Below are 26,030 nucleotides of genomic sequence, written 5' to 3' on the forward strand. Positions count from 1 at the left end.
TACAGAATTCGGTGATCCACCGCCGTCGCCAATGTTTTCCGCATCAGACGGTTTTCTGAGCTCGACAGTGTTTGACGTCTTAATAACAGTTTCTTAATCCTGCTCGTATTTCCAAACGTTTATTTGTTAAATTCTGTGCGTGGAAAAATATCGTAAAAATGTTCTACTGTATCACGTGTGGAAAAGTGTATACACATAAGCGTGATCTAAACAGGCATTCGAAAACCCACGACGGTTCAACAATTCCATGCGGGATATGTGCGAAGGTTTTTACGCAGCAGAACAATCTAACGCGGCACACCAAGAATGTCCACCGTAAGTACATTATTACAATGCGCGCTTTAACTATATATATATATATATATATAGGTTATTAATTTAATTATTTCCGAATAAACAGAGGCTGCCCGCCTACATACTAACGATGGCCACAATGCGGTTCGAATAGGCGACGCAATGGGTAAATTTTTAAAAAATCTCATTATATAATAATAATACAATTTTAATAATAATATCATTTAATAATTCGTGTCAGATCGTCTGACGGTTATAGACTGGGCGCCCGCACGCGCAACCGCCATACCGCCCGCTCAGTCATCTGTTGTTGTTGTTGTCCCGACTCCAACGGCCGCCGCCATCACGAATCCGCGCGCGCACGCAGCTGGGCCATCAGCTCACACCTCCACGACCCCCCGGCCTGCCTCCGCTACACGACGTCGTCCGGCCGCCACGCCTGTTATCACTGGTATCTCGGGCGCGTCTTATCGGACATTCGACCGTGATAACGCGTGCCCGCCGCCTACTGCACTATCGCGGCAATACAATACGGAGAACAGCGGCAGAAACATTAAGCGTAAAAAGGCTCGCATGCAATCGGTTAGTACGCCAGGCTTTACCGAATTACAATCTACGCACAAACGCACGACGGTATGGTATTTCAGAAAAAATATCGAAAACGTAAAGAGTTATCGCGCATTTCTCCATTCGATAGAGTCGGAATTAATAGTGAAATTACGCGAATGCGTGATAAGCCATCCGATTAAATATAACCTTAAGTTAGAGGCCACCTACGCAGTGCCTAACGTGGAAAACACCAACGAAAACCGTGCTTTCAAGTCATCGGCCCGAGAGTTGTACTCGTACAGCGACGTCGAGGGTGTGGTAGATCGCGATTTTACGGCACTTCTCGCCGAGGAGGACAGTTACGCGGGCAAGAACAGCGGCTTCGCCCTATCGTGCATTGACGGGATGCTTTTGGGGGTTTACGAGTACTCGCCCATGGGTGGCTCGTCATACTTACCACTCCCGCCGAGCATCGCAGATCGAAAGGCCGTAATAAACCCTCAAAACATAGATCTAGAATGTTTTAAGTGGGCGATTTTGGCAAAGCATGTGCCCCATGTTAACCGTACCAAAGTAGGCGCGAATTATTTCTGCGAAGAGCACCGTTACGACTTTTCCACGTTATCCGTCCCCACGCCCGTATCGGAAATAAAATTATTCAAGCGAGCGAATCCAGGTACTTCAATTAACGTTTACGGCGTGAGAAAATGCATAAATAATAAAAATAAAAAATCTACGACGGAATCGGCGGCGTATCCACTGCGGGTGGTCGATGACGAACTACCGGATCATTTCGACTTACTGTTGATCACCGGCTCGGGGGAAAAAAGTCACTACACCTATGTGTCAAATTTTTCGAGACTCGCTAGCATGCAGAAAAATAGTCGCGAACATCGATTATTTTTTTGCAAAAAGTGTTTCACCAGTTTTGACGACCTACCTTTGCGATATAAATTGCACGGCGAGGAGGCGTTGGCACGTCATCGTTTAGTCTGCGGTACCCACAAACCCATATTGCCTATATTGCCGCCGGAAGGGAGCACGCTCGAGTTCACCGCGTTGTGTAAAACGCAACGCGTGCCGTTCGTCATGTACGCCGACTTTGAGGCCCTTCTCGTGAAATCTGCGCAGCGATACGGTGACAATACCGAAGCGTTGCACACGCATCAGCCGATGAGCTATGGGTTTATGGTTGTCGCTGCGGACGGTGTACCTGCACAGCTGATGGAGCTGACATCCCGTTCGACATCCCGCGGACTCCGATCATTTTTCGCGGCTCAGAGACCGTGGACGATGTGGCCAAGCGATTCGTCGTAGCTGTCTTGGATATGGCAGAAAAAATATCCAAACTGTTGAAGACGACCAACGTGCCGATCGCGATGAGCGTCGAGGACGTGCGCGCGCACGGAATGAAGACCGTGTGCGATCTGTGTGCGAAAACTTTCACCGACGGAAATTGTAAAGTCGCGCATCACGACCACTTGTCGGGCCGTTTTCTCAAGACTCTGTGTAACGCGTGTAACCTAAAATTAAAAACGCCAAAGTTCGTGCCGTGCTATTTACATAATTTATCAAATTATGACGCTCATTTTTTCGTCACGCATCTGGGACTTAACGCCAACACGATATCGGTGATACCCAATAGCGAGGAACGGTACATATCGTTTTCGAAATACATAAACAACGAGTTCGCCGTCAGGTTTATCGACTCGTGCAGGTTCATGGCTTCGAGTTTGGCCGACTTGGCGAAGAACCTCACGTCTGCGGACTTTGCCAAGTTTCGTGAAGTCGCTAAAGTGTTCGCGCCCGCGGAGATGCCACTGGTCACGCGTAAAGGCGTGTATCCGTACGAGTACACGGACAGCTGGAGTAAATTGAGTGAGACTAGGTTACCGGCTAGGGTGGAGTTTTACAGCGCGTTGACCGAGACGCACGTTGGCGACGAAGATTACGCGCACGCAAAGCTTGTATGGGATCATTTCGACTGCCACACTCTCGGCGATTACAGTGATCTGTATCTGAAAATAGATGTGTTACTCAGTGCCGACATTTTCGAGAACTTTCGCGATATATGCATGTCGACGTACCAGCTGGACCCGGCGTATTATTTCACGGCCCCCGGATACAGCTTCGATGCTATGCTCAAGTTCACCTCCATCAGGCTACAACTGCTTTCCGATTACGATTCTATATTGTTTTTCGAACGAGGTACCCGTGGCGGGTTGACGCAAGCCAGCAAGCGTTACGCCAAGGCGAACAACCCGAACACGCCTGGGTACAAAGCTGACGAACCGAACACATGGCTCGTCTATCAAGATGGTAATATTTTAAGATAATAACAATAATAATAATAATGCATATAGACTGTCGCATGAAAAACAGATATCTAATTGACGATAAATTGTGGGGAAAAAAGTTCGACTTTTACCATTATGCTACGATCGTTATGTATATACTTATAATAATAATAATAATATAATATCATTGTTTCCATATAGCTAATAATTTATACGGGTGGAGTATGTCTCAAAACATTCCTTACGGGGGGTTTTCGTGGTACGCTGGAAATCCGGACGTGGCATTAGCTCAACTCGAGTATATGGAGGAGGCTGATGACGTGGGGAGAGTGTACGAAGTCGACATATCGTATCCGCAAAGTCTGCACGACGAGCACAATGATATGCCGTTCCTACCACACGCAAGCATTCCACGTGGGTCGAAAGTGCGGAAATTAATGGTCACATTCGAACGTAAGGAAAACTACGTCATACACTATATGAATTTGAAACAGGCCATTGCAAACGGGTTGATCGTCGAAAAAGTAATATTATTATTATTATTATTATTATTATTATTATTATCATAATTATTGTTACTGTGGATAAAAATATGTATATATATTTATATATATATGATATCGAATATTATTTAATTACTTATTTTGTACATTTCAGGTGCACCGAGTGCTACAATTTAGACAATCTCGATGGCTTGCACCGTATATCGCGCTGAACACGGGGATGCGTGCACGGGCGGCCAATAAATTCGAGGAGCAATTTTTCAAAGACATGAACAACAGTGTATTCGGTAATTTATTTATATTTTTTGCAAAAAAAAATTTGCAAAAAAAATTTGCAAAATTTATTTTTATGTCATAATAATCTACCTTACTACCTCACTACCTTACAGGTAAGACAATGGAGTCAATGAGGAAACGTATTAACGTAGAACTTGTGTCGTGCCCCGCCAGGATGCGAAAACTGATTAATCGCCCGACGTTCAAACAATGCACCAATTATAGCGAAAATCTCGCTGCAGTGACTATGCACAATAAAGAGATCGATTTCTGCAAACCTATTTACATCGGGTTTGTCATACTCGAGCGGAGCAAGGAGTTGATGTACGAATATCATTATAACGTGATGAAACGTCATTACGGCGACAATATCAGCCTGTTGTACACCGATACTGGTATGTATATCACGCTGTGATCCACTATCGTATTTAATGTGTTATTAACGTTATCACTATTTTACTTGTTGACAGATTCTCTGATATATCACGTGAAAACACGCGATTTTTACGACGATGTGGCGAATAATCCGAACTTGCTGAACCGTATGGACACATCTAATCTACCACCTGATCACAGGTGCTACACTCTGGAACGTATGAAATTACCCGGTTACTTCAAGGACGAGATTTCTGGCCGAAATATGCATCGGTTTATCGGATTACGCGCTAAATCATACGCGTACGATATCGAGGGTGCCGTAAATATCAGGTCCAAGGGTGTCCGGGGACATGTTATTAGAAATCACCTGACTTTCAACGATCACATGCGCTGTTTGTTCTCCGACGACGACGACGACGATGACGACGAGGATGGTCCGGACGCGGATGATTATTACGATAAGGAGTTCGACGCGTCAACAGGGAGGCTGATAGCTCGAGATTGCGCACGTATTGTCATTAAGCGCATACACCGAAACGCTGCGATTGCAGCGATTCCACCGACAACACAACACCCGCCGACTACACCCCCACCACCACCACCAACACCACCATCACAACAACAACAATCCTACATGCCGTATACTGCGTATAGAGAAAATATATCTATCCGATCGTATAAGCACCAAGTCAGCACGATTAGGACTAGTAAATTAGTCCTAAACAGATTCGACGACAAACGACATATTCTCCCTAATCGTATTGATACCCTCGCACATGGGCATTATCGAATTGATTGAATAATCATAAAAAAAATATATTGTTATCATTATTACAATTGTCATTATTATTATTATTATTATTATTATTGTTATCACTATCGTAATATTGTTATTATTATTGTTATTGTATATAATCTGTTAAAATGTAAACGGTATTGTGTGGCGGGAAAAAATCACAATTCAAATAAATATATATATATATATATTATATATATAACACACACGTAAAGCGGATTCATTATTTTTATCTTTAGGGGTAAATACCATATCACATACAGTAATGCAGCCATTTACGGCGATACATATAGGTGATTAAGTAGGCTTGAAATAAAATATTATTTCGTATATTTTTTTTATTATTATTATGATGTAGAACGTTATATTATTACATTGTGCAGCGGATAACGAATAATCGTATTGTTATAATTGATTAAATTGATTATAAATACTATCATCATTCTAGATTTTTTTCCCTCGTAGCGTTGGCACGTTATCCGATAATATTTACTAAAACAAAACCCCACCCACTCTATAATTTTAAAATATCAGTTCACGGTTGAGTGTACATGCAGGCAACCCTGTGTCTCTCAACAGTCTTCAGTCCTCATCAGCCATTATATCCAATTCATACATACAATACATATAATCCGCGGACGTTCGACACAAATATAAAAATAAATATGTCGGAATCGTCTGGATCATTTTGCAGCAGCCCAACAAGACCTACAACATTTGACTCGCCTCCAGTAAGTTACTCATTTAACACAGATTTTTTTTTTTATTTTTTTTATTTTACCTCGTTATAAATTAAGCTTAATTTTATATTAGTTATCACCACCGTTATTCGACGATGTATACCTCCTCAATACGGATGGAAATGGAGGTGTCGATGGACGTGTATCATTTATTTTCGATCCGAACCAATCCTTTCCGTGTCCACCACCCACTGCATCGGATATAATATTTTTATCTGACACCGAGATACTACAACTCAGTGAGGCTTGCTTGATATATACAAATAAAAAATACTATGATTTTCTAAATCCTTACATTATATTTTTCAGAAGACGCTCAATCGTGGTATCTACTTAATGAAGATGAAGTGCATTGGAGAAAAAAAATGTTACAAAGATTTCAATGGGAAACTTTAACAAAAAAAATCCTGTTGAGAAAATATTGGAAACATTAAAAAAATATATCCTGTTGGGAATATACCTATAAATATATCAAATGAAATACATTTTTTTTTTATTTCAAATAATATTTTTTACCAATAGAATATTGGATAACACTCTATTATATTATTATCATTTTTAAAATCATCTGAAAGATTATATTATTATAAATATTATTATTGAATAAAAATATATTTCTCACCAATTTATGAAATTAATATAATAATAATAATTATTATTATTATTATTTTATAGTGTGGCGACTATGTATAAATAAAACATTTCCGCTAAGATTCCTATAAAAATATATATAGTTATACTATAGTATACTTATTAATATAACATTGAAATAAAATAAATTAAAACGTATTTTAATGTATAAACATTTTTTTTTTATTTATTATTAATATTATAAGCATATATTTTTATTATACTAAAGCAGATTTATTATAGACTTTATTCAAAATCTATAATAAATCGCCCGTTAATCTTCCCCCTGAAAATTAATGATATGGAGGGTACATCCCCTTTATTATAATTACTGACTTCCTCCACGGTCATTTGAATATATTTTGGTAAGAAAATATTAATTGTACCCCCCAAGACACCATCGGTTAGTTTGCACGCTATGGCCGGTCCAAATTTGGTGTCCATTTCACTCATGGACCTGATCACGTAGCTGCGACCCACTTCCAGATCGCCTATTGACTGGTTTGAGTTGATGGCTTTATTTTTCAATGACTGTAAGAACGACGCCATTTAGCTAATGTTCAAAAAAAAAAAAAAATAATAATAAATAAAATAAATCATTTACACACTTGCAAGGGGTGTTACATAAAATATTCAGTTAAATTAAGTACAATGTAATTATTTAACATGTCATAAAATATTTTTATGAATACAAGTATACATCAATCCCTATTGTTAAAAGTATCCCTATTATTAATAGTATATTATAGAAAGTAATTATGTGTGATAAAATATTATATATAAAAAAATAACAGCCAAACTTGAATATAGTTAATCCCTATTTAGTGAAATTGTATGTTTGGATAAAATATGTATTTGAATACAACAAGCCCCGTTGATAATATTATCCGTAAATACTATTTTATTGAATATCTTTATAAAAAGTGTTTTTTTCCTATCCACGATACATTTAAGCGTTAAGGTTTCACCGTGCTATAGAAAATCAGCTTCTACAGGTTGGACTTCTAATCAGTATTATACGATGCGAGAGCATATAATAAAAATAATAATAAACTAAAAAATAATAAATAAGTATATAAATAACACAAATAAAACTCACTTATATTATTATTCTGGTGACTGAAAATGTGTTTGATGATTTTGATGACGATGACTATGACGAAGATGATGATTATGATAATTATCGGTAACGTATGGTAATGATCACAAATTTGAATCTATATAATAAATATTGTAATATTAATAATGAGTGTATACAGAAAATTATATCAGCGAACCATATACGATTTAAGGACATATAATAATAATAATATTATAATAATAATAAAAATAGTAATATTAATAAATTATTAACAAGTACTATTATTATTGTAGGATAAACTAAATAAGTAACTCACTTTATATAACGCGGTGTTGATGATAAAATAAAAATATATCAGTGCTGGAGATGAGCTTGTGTTCGTATTGGGTTGATCGAGACGACTGATTATAATTCACAGCAATTAACTATTAGCTTAATAACAGCAGAGACACTATCACCCCACCACCCCCCTTGATCACGTTATATTCGACCGCAACGATCTTTGTGCGTGTGAAAATGTCCCCGCATTGGCATACTCTGACGGACGGGTGGGCGGGCGGAACAATGACACCCCATTGTCCGATAAACATTATTAGCAATACAGCAATAATTGTGGTGATTGCATACTTTTTTTTTTTCGCGATTCCTTGTCTTATGCATGTGGGATCAAATATCATACATACCGACTCGCCGAATATATATATATATAGATAATATTACGACTCACGAATTATGATCGAACAGTGCAATATGCATTGTTTATGTATTACCACACGATTATGGTACTATATTATATGTGTATGTAGATGTGAACATTTTTGTTTAAATAAAAAACTCTACGACTGTATAATATAATATGTATGTGTTTATTCATTAAAAATAATATAATTTAGAAAAATTAAACATTATAATATTATATATAAAATCAAAAACAAATATTATTCTACGAATTATTTATAAGCCATTTGCGCAATGCATAAACTCTATGATATGTACATTGTGTGCGATCTAAGTCCATGTGATATATACAGCACGGAGATCCTAGGTCATAGTTTTCAACACGATTGTGAGAATAGTTAATATTATAATTAATAGAATTATTATTAGTATTATCATCGTAATTATCGTCAGTAGATGACATATAAAGTTGATCCAGCTGATTTAATCGAGGGCAGTCGTGATCCACGCCCAAATCGATGACATCGACTTCTGGAATGAAATCTTGAATAATCTTACGTTTTTCCGCACCCTTGACGTAGACACACTTGAAATGTAGTGATTTTAAAATTCTTTCGATTTGCGAATATTCCACGTCACCGCAACACAATGAAAGCTGATGATAGTTACGGTACAACCACATATTCACCGCTTTACTTTTAGCCGTACACGGTGTTTGATTGTGTTTGAAAATATAATGTTGACTACCGCGGTTGTTTACATCGAGAATTGACATTTCTTTTATAAGATATTTAAAGTTCGGACCTAGTATGCATTGAATATCTATGATAGCCGACGCCATTATCCACTTCGTCGAGAGTTAAATATAACTATATATATATTATATATGTATAACGCGTCTTATTGGTACCAGATTAGGGATCAGACTGTTTCCAATTCTCTGCGAATCTGTCCTCGAGTATAATTATTCTGGCGTACGCATGAGCCAATGAGACTTTTAAATCTTTAATATTTTTATTTACATCCTCTATGGACTCAATGCACGATTCGATTTTATTATTATTTTCTAAAAAATATTTATCGGTCGCCTGCACCGATCCGATTGTTCCTAGTCGAATTATTTGCATTTCGTTCGCCAGGACTCGATCGTTGAACGACGATATTTTTTTATCGGTGGCCGTTATTAAGTCAGTGTGTAGACCTAATTCATTGGTAAACTTCTCATCAAGCTTCGTGATTTTCGAATAATTTATTCCAATCAAATTAACGTGGGAGTCGAGTTCTTCGGAAAATGTTTCTTTCATGTCAGTGATTGTCTTATTCAATTGACTAGACGGTGACCCCCCGAACACATCCATGACGTCGTGATAACTGCACGTCTTATATTCTGAGATCAGACTTATTTATCCAACTATTATGTTCGTCGGTAAAACCTAACCAGCGGACGAACACTCGCTGGCCTTTGGTGCGAATTATTTTTTCCACTAGATAATCATCAGGCAGTTTCGTTTTACGTATTTCTTCAGCGTAGAAACCGCCGGCTATCGGGTTACCCGTATAATCCTGCAAGATGAATGTGCACGGCGTAGTCCTGTTCACTTTAATAATTGTGAATATTTCGGTAGACCAATTGGGCAAATATCCTTTGGTGAAAACACCCTTGTACACACTAACACGAACTTTGTCGCCCACGCTAAACTTGATTTTTGTGGTTTTCGCGGCAACGTATTTTAATTTTACCCGCGACGGGTCGTCGTTGGCTTGTAGTGGTGTCACACCAATTGTGGTATGCACCGTTTTATTATAGTCATTAATTAACTCTGGTAAAATAGACATCCAATCGTGAGAACCTCTGCTAGTGAATTGCCTAAACATTCGAGCTTTCAAAGATCTGTTAAATCTTTCCACTATCGAGGCCTTTAAAGCACTGAAAGTGCTATACATTTTTATATTATACTTTTTTAATAAAGCCTCGAAATTTTTATTGTAAAACTCGCGCCCCCGATCGACGTGTAATAGGTTAGGTCTATTCTGTGCGAAAATTCCACTAGCAGCCTTAGACACTTCGTCACCACGTTTAGTCCTCAATGCGATTCCGTAAGCGTACTTTGTGTAACAATCAATTGCGGTCAATATATAATTATAATTTTTATTGACGTCGGCATATTGACGCATGTCGACGAGGTCCGCTTGGTATAAATCGTTTTTACCGTAAACAATGACGCGACGTCGCGGGTATGTCCTTCTCGCCGCTCCGTGAAGTTCAGCCGCGATCTCGTGCTTAGACATTCGGAATTTTTTTCAATATACCAGCCTCGACCAATTCTTCGCAAATCGAGATTATCTCGTTACGAACACCCGTATTACCAGCCGCGAGAGACGAATACAATAATCGTAATCTATCGACCAGCTCATTGGGATCGTTCCAATATACAATATTATGTTTCTGTAATCGTATATTCATACCACTACCAGACTGTTTGCCCTTGAACAGTTTTGAAATTACTTTCATATATTTCGCTCCTATGGAACTGCGGACACGCGTACCGTCTGCTGTCATGTGTGCCGATGTATGAATTAAAATACGCTTATATACACTTAAATCTTCGTGCGAATATTTTTCAGCCGCTGGGGACTTGGCGAATAATAACTCAACAAGTCCGGGCGTTATGGGGTAAAAACCGTCATCGTCTTCGATATGCATTTCATTATCAACAAATTTAATTTCCTTGTTGCCCAAAACATATTCGCCACTTCTTAATTTTTTAGGTGCATATACTTTATCTAATTCAGTTATTGGCCACTGTCCGTATAGTTCATTCAAATCGTATTGTGACGTAAGCGATGACGATGATGAGGCGGTGGAATGTTTTTTATAGACATCCGGTAGCGATCGCGGTGATGACTGCCGCGACGACGATGGTGCGGACGATGGTGTGGGCGTCGGTGACGCGGGCGGGGGTTGTGGCTGGTGCACCGATAAATGCGTGCGGGGGGTATCGATATTGTCGCGTATTTTATTAAGAGGATCGATAATAGAACTGAGTGTATTATTTACTAATGATTCGGTTTCAAAACGGCCGGTTTTCAGCGCATGATATTTTTTTTTTATATTCATTCTCGCTTGAATAATATCCGCCAATAACGACGGTGACGCCGGGGACACCGACGGCAAGTTGTTTACCTTTCCCATGGTACCGGGCAAATGTGTTATATTTCGACGTACCGGCTTATTATATAATAACATATGTGTCGAACCCGTGTCTATAGCGGCCGTTATCACGCTCGTGTTCACTGCTGATGACAATAAATTCAAATCTGCCGCCACGCCAACACGTCATGCAAAAATCTTTAAACTCGTTGTATTTGATATCACCCGAGCAATGTTCGTCGTAAACGTGTTTCAGGTTCATTTCGTCCTGCTTGAATAAAACTATGAAATTAGCATTGTCCCGAATCAATTGTTTCGGTACACGTGAATACGATTGGGCTAAATAACACACGTCTATTAGATTATGCCTGGATCTCGAAAAGTACGATCGAATGATATTGTGGTTCTCTGTTATCACGTCGTCGAATAGGAAAACTGAATTTGGTAGAGCTTTCTCGGGCGATATCACCGTCTCGTTGTCATTGAATTTGAATAAACTTATACCCGGAACGTCGCATAAAATCTTATCTAGCATGATATATTTGGCTTGATGCAGTGTTTTCGAATAAATATATACATTTTCGAATTTGATCCCGTTCTCGTGAACCAATAACGTGAAAATAAGATTCGTTTTCCCGCACCCCGACGGTCCTACAATCAACGCTCTGATAGAATTCGGAAACAGCGGCCCATGCTTAGGCGGTAGCTTCTCGATATCGCTATTGCATAGCGATAACGGATCGATATTATCCACTTTGAGTTTTATGTCTTGCCTGATGAATCGCATTGTATAAATACGCGTGCCGACCGTGCGATGTGCCCATACAATGTTACCACGTCGGAAGGTCAAGTCCAATAGCGGTGCTGGTCTGTTGAACACTATAATAAATAGTTTACCATTCGAATTACATTTACCAGGTTATCAGTACTGCGGACCTGGGACTAATTTAGGAAAAAGACTTGCTCTCGGACAGACCGGTATAAACGGTTTAGATTCTGCGTGTAGAGACCACGATATAGCTTACGAGAAAAGTAATTCTTTATCCGAACGTAGTGCGGCCGACAGTATTTTGGAAGAACGAGCTTGGAACAGAGTGGGCGCGAAAGACGCTGGTTATAAGGAAAAAGCTGCCGCGTGGCTTGTAACCACTGGTATGAAGGCTAAACGTAAAACCGGTGCTGGATGCGGGTTCGGTAATATTGTCGGCGCGTGTAAAAAAGCGATTAAAAAATCGATTAAGACGTGCCCGTCGACGCCGAATATGAGTAAATTAATTAAATCTGCGGTAAGTGTTGCACGAAAACATGTGAAAACAAAAAGGGGCGTTCGATCGAGGAAAAATAAAAATAAACTACCTCGTGTGATCAAAGTCCCTAAAACCGGTGGCGCACTAGCGTTAATCCCTATATTGGCTGGACTTTCGGCGTTGGGTTCGCTGGCGGGCGGGGTGTCTAACATCGTGAAGACAATACGCAGTATTAGATCGAACAGCGGATCGCCTATACAATTAGGCAAAGGCATGTATCTAAATCCACATAAAAGTGGTGGGGGCTCGTATACTATTGCCCGGAAATCGAGTGTTCGTGGTTCGCGCAAAAGCATCGGTAATGGACTTAAGAAGGTCGCTGTTAAAAGGAAAAAAATATCATCGACAAAATTAAAAAATAAAAAGACAGTATCCGCAGTTCGGCGCAAATCGGCAAAAACAAATACTGCTAGAAAATCGTCGAGAACAAAAAACTGATTTTACCCAATCGCGCTCTTTATGATTTCGAAATTGTTAAATACGCTAAATTTAAGAAAATACGTCATTTCAGAAGTGTATATTGCATAGACAGGTTGCCCGCCGCCGGACCTAATCACACGGAAAGCGCGGTCGTTAACCTCGACTTTGAAAAAAATAAAGGCACGCATTGGGTGTGTTATAAAAAAATCGGGAAATCAGTTTTTTATTACGACAGCTACGGAGACCTTCGCCCGCCGCCACAATTAGTGAAGTATTTCAAAGGCTGTGTTATTGAATATAATTATGAACGTCATCAAGCATACAATACGTTCAACTGTGGACATTTATGTTTGAAATTTTTAACCGATAAACAATAATTATATTATTATTAAAAAATATATACATATTATATATATATATATTGTAATATTATCGTCGACAACATGCCGTCTCAGACACTATCACTGTGCGGAAACAGCTCCGAATTAGAATGTCATTTTTTCCCACCCATAGAAGTTGGTGACAAATCTGAAATCGGACTTCTAAGCATGCAAACATATAATTCAATACCTAACGTCGAGACTGGGTGCGATACTATGCATATTATTCACGGTGAACAGTCCAAGATCGCAAAGATTAAAATACCTACTGGGTGTTATGAAATAATTGTTTTAGAAACTAAAATACGTGAACTTTTAAAGGACATCGGTGTGCATTATTTTAGCTTGTCGGCTAATAGCAGCACATTGAAATGTACTATGCATTGTAATAGTGATATTGATTTAAACGTCGAAGATAGCATCGCGCCGTTATTAGGATTCGATAAGCGTATTTTGGTACGCAATCATAGACACGAGTCCGATCGCGTGGTGAAAATTATGAACGTTAATACGATAAAAGTCGAATGTAACTTGGCTTTAGGTTCATTCAACAACGGACGGCAATCGCATACGATACATGAATTTTATCCGATCGTGCCACCCGGTTATAAAATAGTTGAAATACCTAAATATAGTGTGTTGTATAAACTGAAAACAAATACGATTGATTTCGTACGAGTTACGTTGACCGATCAAAACGGGAAGTTAATTAATTTCCGCGGCGAAGCTGTAAACATCAGACTGCTTATAAAAAATGGGTTTGAAATTTAATGACGGTAAATATGCTACGAACAATAGTGAGGCACGCATTAAACCAGTGACCGTTGACAGGCACACACTACAACACGTCACAGCTGTTCGTAAAAATAATAATCGTAATATTAAAAAAAAAAACAAAACGCTGACGCTCGATAATCGTAATTTTTTACGTTTGATCGCAAACAAATAGTAATTTTTTATTTGTTTTACTTTATATTATACATAAACACTATGGATAAATCGTTCTTAGACGTGGGTGGTGCGTATGTAAACGAATCACCAATTCGGCAAATGTTTGTACATTCTTTCCTGCCATTTTCCACAAGTGCGCTGGATAATGGGGACGAAATCCGTATCGCAATTCAAAATCGGGACGCACATACGCTGCCGAGCGAAAGTTATATCTATATCGAGGGTAAAATAACGCAGCCCGAAGAAATGAAGACAGTAATAAGCTTAGCCCATAACGGGTTAACGAATTTATTCAACGAGATGAAATACGAGATAAACTCCATCGAAGTACAACGGGTTAAAAAACCTGGTATAACTAGTGCGATGAAGGGCTATTGTTCGTATTCGCCTGCCGACGCGAATATCATGCAAAACGCTGCTTGGGACATCACTAGCAAAAATACTAATTTCATTAAAGACGGTTCGTTCAGCGGATGTATACCGTTAAAGCATGTTTTCGGTTTTTGCGAGGACTACAAGCGAATACTGGTGAATTGTAGTCAACAGCTGATTTTGAATAGATCGATGTCAGATTTGAGTTCATTGCATTTCACTGCCGTTGCGGGGGAGGAAATTTCGAGCGAGCTGGTTAAGGCTATGGTTAAAAAAGTCAAAGTACAGCTGACGCGGGTGTCGTGGAAAATACCTGTTATTAAAGTCGACGATCGAGAGAGGTTGAAACTGTTGAAAATCATTGATAGCAAAAAAATGTTAAATTGTGCATTTAGAAATTGGGAGTTGTGTGAGTATCCCAACTTACCGCAGACGAGCAAACACTCTTGGATGGTGAAAACATGCTCACAGGTAGAAAGACCTAGGTGCTTAATAATCGCTTTTCTCACGAATGCACCTGGTACCGTGGCAGACGGTTATAACGTTGATTACGACGCGTGCTCGCTGACAAACGTTAAAGCATATATTAACTCAGTCGAATACCCGTATGAAGATTTCAACGAAAGTTTCGATAAAAATCTGTTCACCATGTTCTACCAGAATTACGTCGATTTCCAGAAACATTATTATGAGCGATTTAACGCTCAACCGTGTCTTACGAGAGAACAGTATAAAGAGTTGGGCCCATTTATCTGCATAGATTGTTCGCGTCAAAATGATGACGCCAAGACTTCAAGTATCGATTTACGTATTGAGATAGAGGCAGCTAATAATTTCCCAGCCAATACTGCCGCCTACTGTCTAGTCATACACGATCGCATTGTTCAATATAATCCATTTACGGGCGAAGTGAGAAAAATATAATTCATGTACACCTATATTATATATGTATATATTGTATTTATGTTTTTCCATCAAAATGTTTACTATTATTTTACGATTGAATTATAATAATTATAATTATAATATATAATATTATGTATCGTACGATATCTGATATCAGTATTAATAATGTTTTTGGAATAAATAATAATAATAATAAATATAACGCGTTTTATTTTTTCCTATATAATATCATAATATATTATACAGTGAATTTGACAGTGTATAATATGTGTATATAGTAATAATAGGTATAGAAATCTTATTTCACAATAATACAAGTAACGCATAATAATAATATGAATGCAATGTTATCTAACAATATAACAACGTATACATATTATATATATATATAATATATTATTATATTATGCCTAGTCGACTATTTTTCCTATATCCCTGGCCGCCCGGTTGAATGCACCGTGTGGAATTCGGCGGACAGCAGCTCATCAATAGTTTGTATAGGAAAACATCGCTGACCCGTCAATTTCTTCGAGTCTGATCGGCTGTAAAAATAACGTATGATATATTATAAATTATAATATAGTAATAATATAATATAATAATATATTACCCATTCGATGACGTCAGCGGTGGCTGTGGCGGCGGCGTCGTCGATCGGATAGTCATCTGTACTGTTTTCGCGCATTTTCTTGTGCCAACACTCGGCGAGTTGTTTGCGTGCAAACAATTTGATCTGGTTCGTGAAACTGTATTCATTTTTCGGGACGATATTCAGTGTGGATAAATCGCTGTGGATATTGCAGATGATCGCTGTAATTTCTTCAACTGACGAGGATTTTTCCGCGGGTACATTTGCGTATAAATATGCGGCCATAAGATCAGTTTGTCCCATCACCATGTGACGTATAATGTTAGATTTTTGGGCGATAACCTCGTTGATAATCCATTGCATGTCTTGGAGCTTTAATAGATTTCGTCTGCTCAATAATACACGGCGTCCCTTGCTGGTGGTGAGATTCGATTACCAGCATATTATTGCCACGATAACTAATTTTGGACAGTGTGATCGTCTCGTCCCGGAGTAACAGTTTCTCGCGGCTTTTAACCGGTGGATCGGTTATAATCGACAGAATATGTCCCATCAACGAGTAAAGGCGACGTAAAAAATCGGCTGTTATACATACGAACCGCGATGGCGCGATTATCCGGATAGATACGTTGAAATCTTTAGACGGGTCGAGCCCGATGCTGATAGACTTGCGGCCTAAAAAGTCTATGACGAAATCAGTGGTATCGATTGACTCGACGAGCTGCATATCCCCATCTAGCCGCAGTTGAACGCCACGTTCCGTCATCATTTATTGTTTATTATATTGAATTAAACTTTGAAAAGTAATATTGAAACACTGCACTTGGTGAACGTCGAACAGCTGCACCGGTAATGATTTACGACTATCATATATATCGGCCGTGTATATGACGTTCGCATGCGAATTAAAAATAATAATTATCTTAGTTGATAGATTGTCCACGGTAAGCGCGAATATACCGCGAATTATATGGGTGCAGTAGACTTCACTCGAATACGACGCGTACGCACATTCCCGCCGATCGCGTGGGATCAATGCGATATACTCTAACCCAACGCATCGACATATTAAATTAGCTTATGTTGTATAATATATAATATATATATATATATATGTATAGAGTATATACTTTAGTGTATATAGGTATATACTATAGTATGTGTAGAGTATATACTTTAGTATATATAGGTATATACTATAATATGTATAGGTATATACTATAGTATGTATAGAGTATATACTTTAGTATATATAGAGTATAGTATATATAGGTATATGCTATAGTATGTATAGAGTATATACTTTAGTATATATAGGTATATACTATAGTATGTATAGAGTATATACTTTAGTATATATAGGTATATACTATAGTATATATAGGTATATGCTATAGTATGTATAGAGTATATACTTTAGTATATATAGGTATATACTATAGTATATATAGGTATATACTATAGTATATATAGGTATATGCTATAGTATGTATAGAGTATATACTTTAGTATATATAGGTATATACTATAGTATATATAGGTATATACTATAGTATATATAGGTATATGCTATAGTATGTATAGAGTATATACTTTAGTATATATAGGTATATACTATAGTATATATAGGTTTATGCTATAGTATGTATAGAGTATATACTGTGGTATATGTATATATATATATATAGGCGCTCGCGGGGGTCCTCGATACGTGTGAGGCGCGGGATGACGTAGTTCCGGTGCGGGACGGTTGGGGGGAGGGGGGAGGGAGATAAGCATGATGACGTAGGGAGTCGCAGTGTAGGTAGGGGGAGGGGAGATAAGCATGATGACGTAGGGAGTCGCAGTGTAGGTAGGGGGAGGGGGGAGGGGAGATAAGCATGATGACGTAGGGAAGGGCAAGGAGGCGCAGTGTAGGCGGGGGAGGGGGGAAGGAGCCGCAGGATGACGTAGGGAGCCGCAGTATAGGCGGGGGGGAGGGGGGAGGGAGCCGCAGGATGACGTAGGGAGCCGCAGTATAGGCGGGGGGAGGGGGGAGGGAGCCGCAGAATGACGTAGGGAGCCGCAGTATAGGCGGGGGGAGGGGGGAGGGGAGCCGCAGAATGACGTAGGGAGCCGCAGTATAGGCTGGGGGAGTGGGGGAGGGAGCCGCAGTATAGGCTGGGGGAGTGGGGGAGGGGGAAGCGCACATGGTGACAGGGCGGGAGGGGGGTGAAGCGGGGGGTACCCAGAACCGGCTATTTCCTACTACTGACGAGAACTTTTTTAACAATCGTAAGAAATCCGATTTTTGATATCGTATTCCAATCGTCCAATATTATATGGTAAATTAACACGGTTTTTAAAATTTTTTATCGATTAATTATTCAACTAATTTATAAAAATATCGAAATTCTGGTTTCTTACGATTGTTAAAAAAGTTCTTCTCTACAATTTTTGTAATAGGTAGTTTTGCTGTAAACCGCTTCAATAAGCCGTATTACTGGAATTACGAAACTATGTTTTTATGCCATATTTTGTCTTCTATAGTGCGCCCTCTTCGTATTCGAATTTTATACGAATAAAAACTATACTTTTGTTCTTCATGTAATACGGCTTATTGAAGCGGTTTACAGTAAAAATACCTTTTATAAAAATTGTAGACGAGAACTTTTTTAACAATCGTAAGAAATCCGATTTTTGATATCGTATTCCAATCGTCCAATATTATATGGTAAATTAACACGGTTTTTAAAATTTTTTATCGATTAATTATTCAACTAATTTATAAAAATATCGAAATTCTGGTTTCTTACGATTGTTAAAAAAGTTCTTCTCTACAATTTTTGTAATAGGTAGTTTTGCTGTAAACCGCTTCAATAAGCCGTATTACTGGAATTACGAAACTATGTTTTTATGCCATATTTTGTCTTCTATAGTGCGCCCTCTTCGTATTCGAATTTTATACGAATAAAAACTATACTTTTGTTCTTCATGTAATACGGCTTATTGAAGCGGTTTACAGTAAAAATACCTTTTATAAAAATTGTAGACGAGAACTTTTTTAACAATCGTAAGAAATCCGATTTTTGATATCGTATTCCAATCGTCCAATATCATATGGTAAATTAACACGGTTTTTAAAATTTTTTATCGATTAATTATTCAACTAATTTATAAAAATATCGAAATTCTGGTTTCTTACGATTGTTAAAAAAGTTCTTCTCTACAATTTTTGTAATAGGTAGTTTTGCTGTAAACCGCTTCAATAAGCTGTATTACTTGAATTACGAAACCGTGTTTTTATGCCATATTTTGTTCAATAGTGCGGCCACTTCGTATCCGAATTTTATACAAATAAAAACTATACTTTTGTTCTTCAAGTAATACGGCTTATTGAATCGGTTTACAGTAAAAATACCTTTTATAAATATTGTAGAGGAGAACTTTTTTAACATTCGTATTTTTGATATCGTATTCCAATAGTCTAATATATCGCATGGTAAATTAACAAGTTATCTTCTTACTTTTGATCAATTAATTATTTAACTAATTAATTAAAATATCATAACGTGCATCTTACGATTGTTAGAAAAAATTCTTCTCTACAATTTTGGAAACTGAAAATGTCCGGAAACAGTTAAAACAAATCAATATTTTTTGAAAATTTATTGTGTATAGAAAACGCTAGTATAAACAACCAGTGAAAATTGCATGAATCTATTATAAAGGTCATTTGTTTTAGAGTTACACCAAAAACCAAAATCGATTTTGTTAAACCGATTTCGCGTAAAAACTCCGGGTTTTCATTCATTTTTTTTTGTTTTTCTCCGTGCTCGTGAATTTTTAACTGATAAATAAATTATATTTAAAAAAATTCTCATGGCTATAAATACCTCAAAATGTGTCAAAACAAATTGAAAATTGTACCTGTGAACACTTTGAGTTATTCGTTTCTAAATTACAACAAAATGTCAAAAATCGATAAATAAAAATTCTTTAAACTTTATAAAAAAAAATTGTTTCTATGTATTTTTAATATTTTTCAACTGCTATTAGAACGATATATCGTGTATAGAAAATGCTAATATAAACATTCAGTGAAATTTTAAAGTACGTACAGTCGTCAGTCACTCGTTTTTTAATTACAACAAAATAAGAAAATCGTTACATGAGAAATAGAGTGTATATCAAATGTTGTACAAATATGAGTTTCAAACGATCATAAAAATTTAATTTGACTTTTTTGTAAATATTTTTTTTTGATAAAGGTAGATAAACTTATGGATAATCTTTTATTACATTTTCAAATCTTAGATTTGAAAAGGAAAATTTTTAGAAATTCTCAACTCAAAATAATTTGTTAATTTTCGTGATTTTTCAGTATTTTGTCAATATTTGAACTTTAAATGATTGTAAATAAATACTGTGTCTAAATATTTTTAATATTTTTCAAATATCATTGTAACAATATAGTAGGAGCCTTGTATTAAATTTCAAGCATTTCTACCCAACAAATAAAGTTTTATTGACATTCATATAGAAAAAAAGACTAATAAAATTTTTCAAAAACAGATTTTGAGTAAAAATTCCCGCTTTTCCTTCATTTTTTTTGTTTTTCACGACGATTTTGAAAATAACTGAGAAATTTTTACTTTTGACCCACCAAAGTCCCAACTAGATTCTCTTTCCTATCAGAAAAGGATACTGTTGAAGAAAATCTAAGCATCTTTACTGTGACAAAGGTGATGACAGACACAAAATTAAAAAAACACACATCATTGTAAAATCAATACATTCATCGTTCCACTCAGAATCTAAAATAAAATGCCTACCGGAAAGTTGAATTAAATAGTTATGAGTGTTTGAAGCTTACATTTTTTCAACATTAGAATAAAGATATTGACTAGAATTTTCATGGAACGTTATTCTTATTTTGTTGTAGTTAAAAAACGAATAACCGCACATTCTTGAAATTTCCACCAAATGTTTATTTTCTTTACTCAAAATTTTCAAAATATTTTGACGCGTGTTTTGAGGTGTTTGCGGAAATTTTTCATTTTCAAATTTTTTATTTTTTTTTTATAATTATCAATTAAATTTTATTTGTTAGGTCAAAAAGCTTTAAAATTTCATACAAGGCTCCTCACAAATTGTTACAATATATCTTTTTAAAAATATTAAAAATTCATAGTCCAAATTTTTTTTTATAAGCATTTAAAGTTTAAATGTTGACAAAATAAAAATTTGTTTTTTCTGTAACCAAAAAACCTAAAAAAAAATATAAACACTATAAACAATTTTTTATCAGCAATTTTATGTTTATTTGTGGACAAAATTAGATATTTTAACCAAAATAAAAGATTTTAGTTAATTTGTTGTAACTTAAAAATATTGTTCTTGAGTACTTGAAACTTTTGAAGTATATTATTATATATTATACAGACAATAACACTTTCAAATGCAATTTTTTTGACAAAAATGAATTTTGCCTACTGTAGTACGAATGTCTAATACTAAAAAAACGAATTTGACATCCAGCTTTCAGAAATAATTTATCAGAACTTTTTAATGTTAGTTTACGAATAAAAGATCGATTGTAACAAATTATTGTAATTTATTGTAGTAGGTTTTTTTACAAACCAATTATTTTTTTTATTGTGTAGGTTAAGTTATAGAATTTTTTTATATTTATGATATATTTCATTGAAACTATAAACAAAAATGTCAACAATTATTGAACAGTAATTGCTATTTTACCAAATAAAATATTTTGTCACCATCACATTATCTGTTTATAAGTGTACAGTAGAAACTCGATTAATCGTCACTGTCGGGACCAGGACTATGAGGGTTAACCAAATAGACAATTAACAGAAAATCAGCCATAAGCCCATAAACTTACATATTTTACAACGTGTGTACATATATTTTCATTCAAAAATAATACAAACAACTACCGTACAAAATAATCTGTCGAAAAATAAATTACAAAACACCGTTTGTTATTTAATTTAAATAGGTATTTGTTATTCAAAAAATATTATTCATCGATACTTGAAACAATCTACTGTTACTTAAATCATAGTTTTCAATAGGTGCTCAATGAAATTTTCCAAAGATTTATTAATTTGAACTTAGGTTAGGTATATTATGCTGTTTATATTAATATCAACTGCCTATTTAAATCATTATTAATAGATACGTATATAGGAGAATAATCAACTATCGTACGAAAAGTGCTTCAGGTTAAAACGTAAAAGACGCAACATGGTTACTAAAAAATGTATTTACTCATTACGAATTATTATTTTATGTGTATTTTAAAAAAGTAATTATTAATTAGGTTACAAATGTATATCAAGCCATCTGGTTAAATTTGTTGTAATTTATGTATTGATACACATATTAAAGTAATCAGGAGCTTTCATTAAAAAGTAAGTCTAGCGAAGATCGACTGCGCGGCGTAATGGTACGTGCATTAGAAATACATGGGTGACAATTTACGCAATGGTCAATGTCAATATTGTATGGACCCGCTCAACTAGACTGTTCGTGAAATAATAATGCGCCTCTCCTGCGAGAATGCCGCGTGAATCTCGCCACGGAGACATGGGCTTGGTTACGTCCAGCCGCGACGGCGGCGATACGGCGCACAACGCCATCTCTGGAGCGTTACATACGTAACACTTTTACTATTGCACTTTAATTTACATTAAAACAACTAGAACCATAGAATAATATAACTAACAGTATTCAGGGGTTCTTAACAATGCCATAGGAGGGAGCTATTAGGAATAACCGACGAGGTACGTCGATGGACAAGTGTCCATCAGACGAGCACCAGCAGAGAAACCAACAAGTCAATTATTAAGTCACATATCGTTTACCAAAGTTATTAGTTAATTATTTTGGACTTAGAAAATTTACGTTAAATTACAAATAAATATACATAACTCATACATTCAACTTGTTATTTACTTCAAAATACTTCCACTATTGAGCTGAAGTAGTTGGTTCGTTACAATTGTCAGCATTAATTATAGACGCAGTGGCCCCTGTGTCTATTACAAAATTATGTTCTACGTTTTCAATTTTGCCTACTACCTCAAGTCTTTGACCTGGTTCGAATGTGGCTGGAAGCGAGATCGGATTACACGTCGTTATACATTTTTTTATTGTATTGTCATTATTTTTTTGCTGTTCCACAGTTACTGAATTTTTACTTGCGAATTTGTTATGAATATAATGGTCACTCACGACTGCTACTTTTTTTTCATTGAATAAACTATCTATATTATAATCGTCTATGTCAGTGTTTTTATTAATATCAATTTCATTATGCTTATCGTTAATTTTTAAGTTTTTTAAGTGTTTTGGAAATAAGGTTTCGTCATTTTTATATTTTTTCGCTATTATTGTTTCCAACAATGTTATACTAGAAATGTTATCGTTAGAATTTTTTTGCTGGCTCAGATGGAGTCTAACCACTCTCTCTTGCCTTAATAGTTTTTTTGATTATTATGAAAATATGTTTTATTCAAATTACGTGTATCATTATCAGGCACCTGACCGATAGCGTGCTGATTAATCATGTTATTTACGTCTACATTATTTTGACTGATACCATTTGTAGCATGCGATGGATTTTGATAATTTTGGCCTACGTTTTGTTTGTTAAAATTTGCACCTTGATTACTATTATACACATTATTTTTATAATATTGCTGACTTTTTTGGTTAGGCATATTTTTATACCTATCATTCCACTTTGGTTGTGTAGAGCCATTATTACTATTAAAATGATTTGGAAGGTTATATGTATTTTTTCGATGGAAGTGTTTTTTAGGATCTATATATTGATTCGGTCTAATTTCATTATTTGTGTTGTAATTATTATTTAGATAAAAAGTATTGTTTGGGTGATAATTTTGATTATTAACATAATTGTTTGGAATAAATGAATCATTTGCATTATAAATTTGATTATTCAAATTGTTGTTTGGATTAAATGAATTATTTGAATTCTGTTTTTGATTACTATAACCATTATTGTTATTATTGCATAGGTCGTAATTGCACATATTATTATTGAATGCATTGTTTGGATTATTTTGAAGATTGTGATATGGGCTATTGGGCTAGGACTATTCACATGCATATTATTATTAAATTTCTTTTTCTGGTTAAAATTTCTATTACCATTGTTAATATTATTTAATTTAGATTTTAAAAATTCATTTTCTTTCTTAAGAGTGTCAATATCTACAGAACTTATATTTTGAAAATCTGTGTGCATCAATTTCAAATATTATAGCAGTTTTATTTGATTCGCCACGCGTAAAAAAATTCCAAATTTTACTTGGAGGCATTATAGTAAAAATCAATGTTAACACGTTTTATGCAACAGAAATACTATTCCTACAAATATGTCTCCACTTGATATTTTTCGATAATTTTTATTTGATAATTGTAAGAGAACATGGCCTAGTAAGTAATTATATCGATAACAATTATTGTTGTAATATAAATTTAACTTATCTTCAAAAAACCTTTTTCAATAACCATTCGAAGGTCATGCAATAAAGATTAGTTAATTGGGTATACCACTATACACTATATTTATCTATTTGAAACGTATACATTTCAAACGATTGTTATGATACGAACTTTGATATAATATAACATTGAAAACGTCATATAGCAGAGGTATTCAAACTGTGCGTCGCGGCTCCCAGGGGCCAAGTTTGACCTCTGTCATATAGTTATAAAATAAACTCAACAATTTAATAACTTGTTGTTTTTATAACTAATAACAAATAATAAATAACCATTGAAATTATGATAAATATACTGTAATTCATACAACTTAAGTATTAATTTATAGTTAAATTTTCATTAATATAAAACAATTTATTTTACCATGCATTGAAAATATTTGTGAGTCTAAACTCTGATGTCACATAAAAAGCAAATCCATAAATCTTGATAATCTGGATAATTCGGGAAATCTGGTTAAGAATTTGATTCAAATTCGGATTTGGATATCCAGATATCCAGATAATTCAGATATTCGGATTTTATGCCCATCCCTACACATAGCTCAACGATGTTGCGGTGGGTAGTAATAACGCGACGATGGATAACAAGGAATCGAAACGCCCTGAAAACACGAGGGTGGAAGGATACAAGTTATACAATGGGAAAGAGGATTATGCAGTTTAAGTTTATGGATGGGGTCTCTCTGTGATCGGATCGGTATGGTGCAATGACCAAAGAGCTCACAACAATTGGATATAATCTTACAACTAACTTATGCTATGGAAGTATGTCCAGTTGTCACGATATCCATTGATCGATCCAGAGGGTCCACCTTTCAGTGACTGTAGTGGAGGTATATATGGTTGGTTGATCCACAGCGTATTGCACCTGGACGACCTGGGCGGCCACTCACACAACGCACAGTGGTTGCTGGCGGACTTATGCTAATGAAGAATGATGCCAATAATGACGCAGATGATATTGCAATGATCACCGTACACTCAATTCTTATTGACTATAGTCAGTCCAGACTATCTAACAGAGATGATTATAGGTATTATGAACGGAACCAAATAAATAAGTACTCACCGAATTGTAAACGATATATGATTTATTGGTAGTCGTTGTATAAATGATCTGCAGATTCAGTATCCGCGAAACCAGAGAAAATTACAATGATTATTGTGTCATCTTACTGATGATGACAATGAT

At 36.0% G+C, this 26,030-nt stretch overlaps 4 protein-coding genes across 4 annotated transcripts; 3 read left to right on the plus strand and 1 right to left on the minus strand.

Moving 5' to 3' along the window:
- Positions 1–456: 456 nt before the first annotated feature.
- Positions 457–2,160, plus strand: LOC132945570 (uncharacterized). Its single transcript, XM_061015343.1, has 2 exons — positions 457–460; positions 536–2,160. Exons 1-2 carry the CDS (start codon positions 457–459, stop codon positions 2,158–2,160), a joined length of 1,629 nt encoding a protein of 542 aa, XP_060871326.1.
- A 1,399-nt stretch (positions 2,161–3,559) lies between these two features.
- On the plus strand, positions 3,560–5,096 carry LOC132945571 (uncharacterized). The gene is made up of 4 exons (XM_061015344.1): positions 3,560–3,664; positions 3,798–3,930; positions 4,033–4,314; positions 4,390–5,096. The coding sequence occupies exons 1-4, from the start codon at positions 3,578–3,580 to the stop codon at positions 5,094–5,096; spliced, it is 1,209 nt and encodes a 402-aa protein (XP_060871327.1). The 5' UTR covers positions 3,560–3,577.
- A 9,374-nt stretch (positions 5,097–14,470) lies between these two features.
- LOC132945572 (uncharacterized) lies at positions 14,471–15,727 on the plus strand. Its single transcript, XM_061015345.1, has one exon. It carries the CDS (start codon positions 14,471–14,473, stop codon positions 15,725–15,727), a length of 1,257 nt encoding a protein of 418 aa, XP_060871328.1.
- A 389-nt stretch (positions 15,728–16,116) lies between these two features.
- On the minus strand, positions 16,117–17,243 carry LOC132945910 (uncharacterized). Its single transcript, XM_061015724.1, has 2 exons — positions 16,320–17,243; positions 16,117–16,251 (listed from the first exon to the last, which is right to left on the minus strand). The coding sequence occupies exons 1-2, from the start codon at positions 16,659–16,661 to the stop codon at positions 16,195–16,197; spliced, it is 399 nt and encodes a 132-aa protein (XP_060871707.1). The 5' UTR covers positions 16,662–17,243; the 3' UTR covers positions 16,117–16,194.
- Between the last annotated feature and the right edge of the window lie 8,787 nt (positions 17,244–26,030).

Source organism: Metopolophium dirhodum, chromosome 5 (assembly GCF_019925205.1).
Source record: "Metopolophium dirhodum isolate CAU chromosome 5, ASM1992520v1, whole genome shotgun sequence".
In the NCBI taxonomy this organism is placed as follows: Eukaryota; Metazoa; Arthropoda; class Insecta; order Hemiptera; family Aphididae; genus Metopolophium; species Metopolophium dirhodum.

Coding starts and splice junctions, on each gene's coding strand:
- LOC132945571 (XM_061015344.1), top strand. CDS start 3,578: ATGGTCACATTCGAACGTAAGGAAAACTACGTCATACACTATATGAAT. Junction 3,665..3,797: donor ACGGGTTGATCGTCGAAAAA/GTAATATTATTA, acceptor TGTACATTTCAG/GTGCACCGAGTGCTACAATT. Junction 3,931..4,032: donor CATGAACAACAGTGTATTCG/GTAATTTATTTA, acceptor ACTACCTTACAG/GTAAGACAATGGAGTCAATG.
- LOC132945572 (XM_061015345.1), top strand. CDS start 14,471: ATGGATAAATCGTTCTTAGACGTGGGTGGTGCGTATGTAAACGAATCA.
- LOC132945910 (XM_061015724.1), bottom strand. CDS start 16,661: ATGCAATGGATTATCAACGAGGTTATCGCCCAAAAATCTAACATTATA. Junction 16,252..16,319: donor CCGCTGACGTCATCGAATGG/GTAATATATTAT, acceptor TTATTTTTACAG/CCGATCAGACTCGAAGAAAT.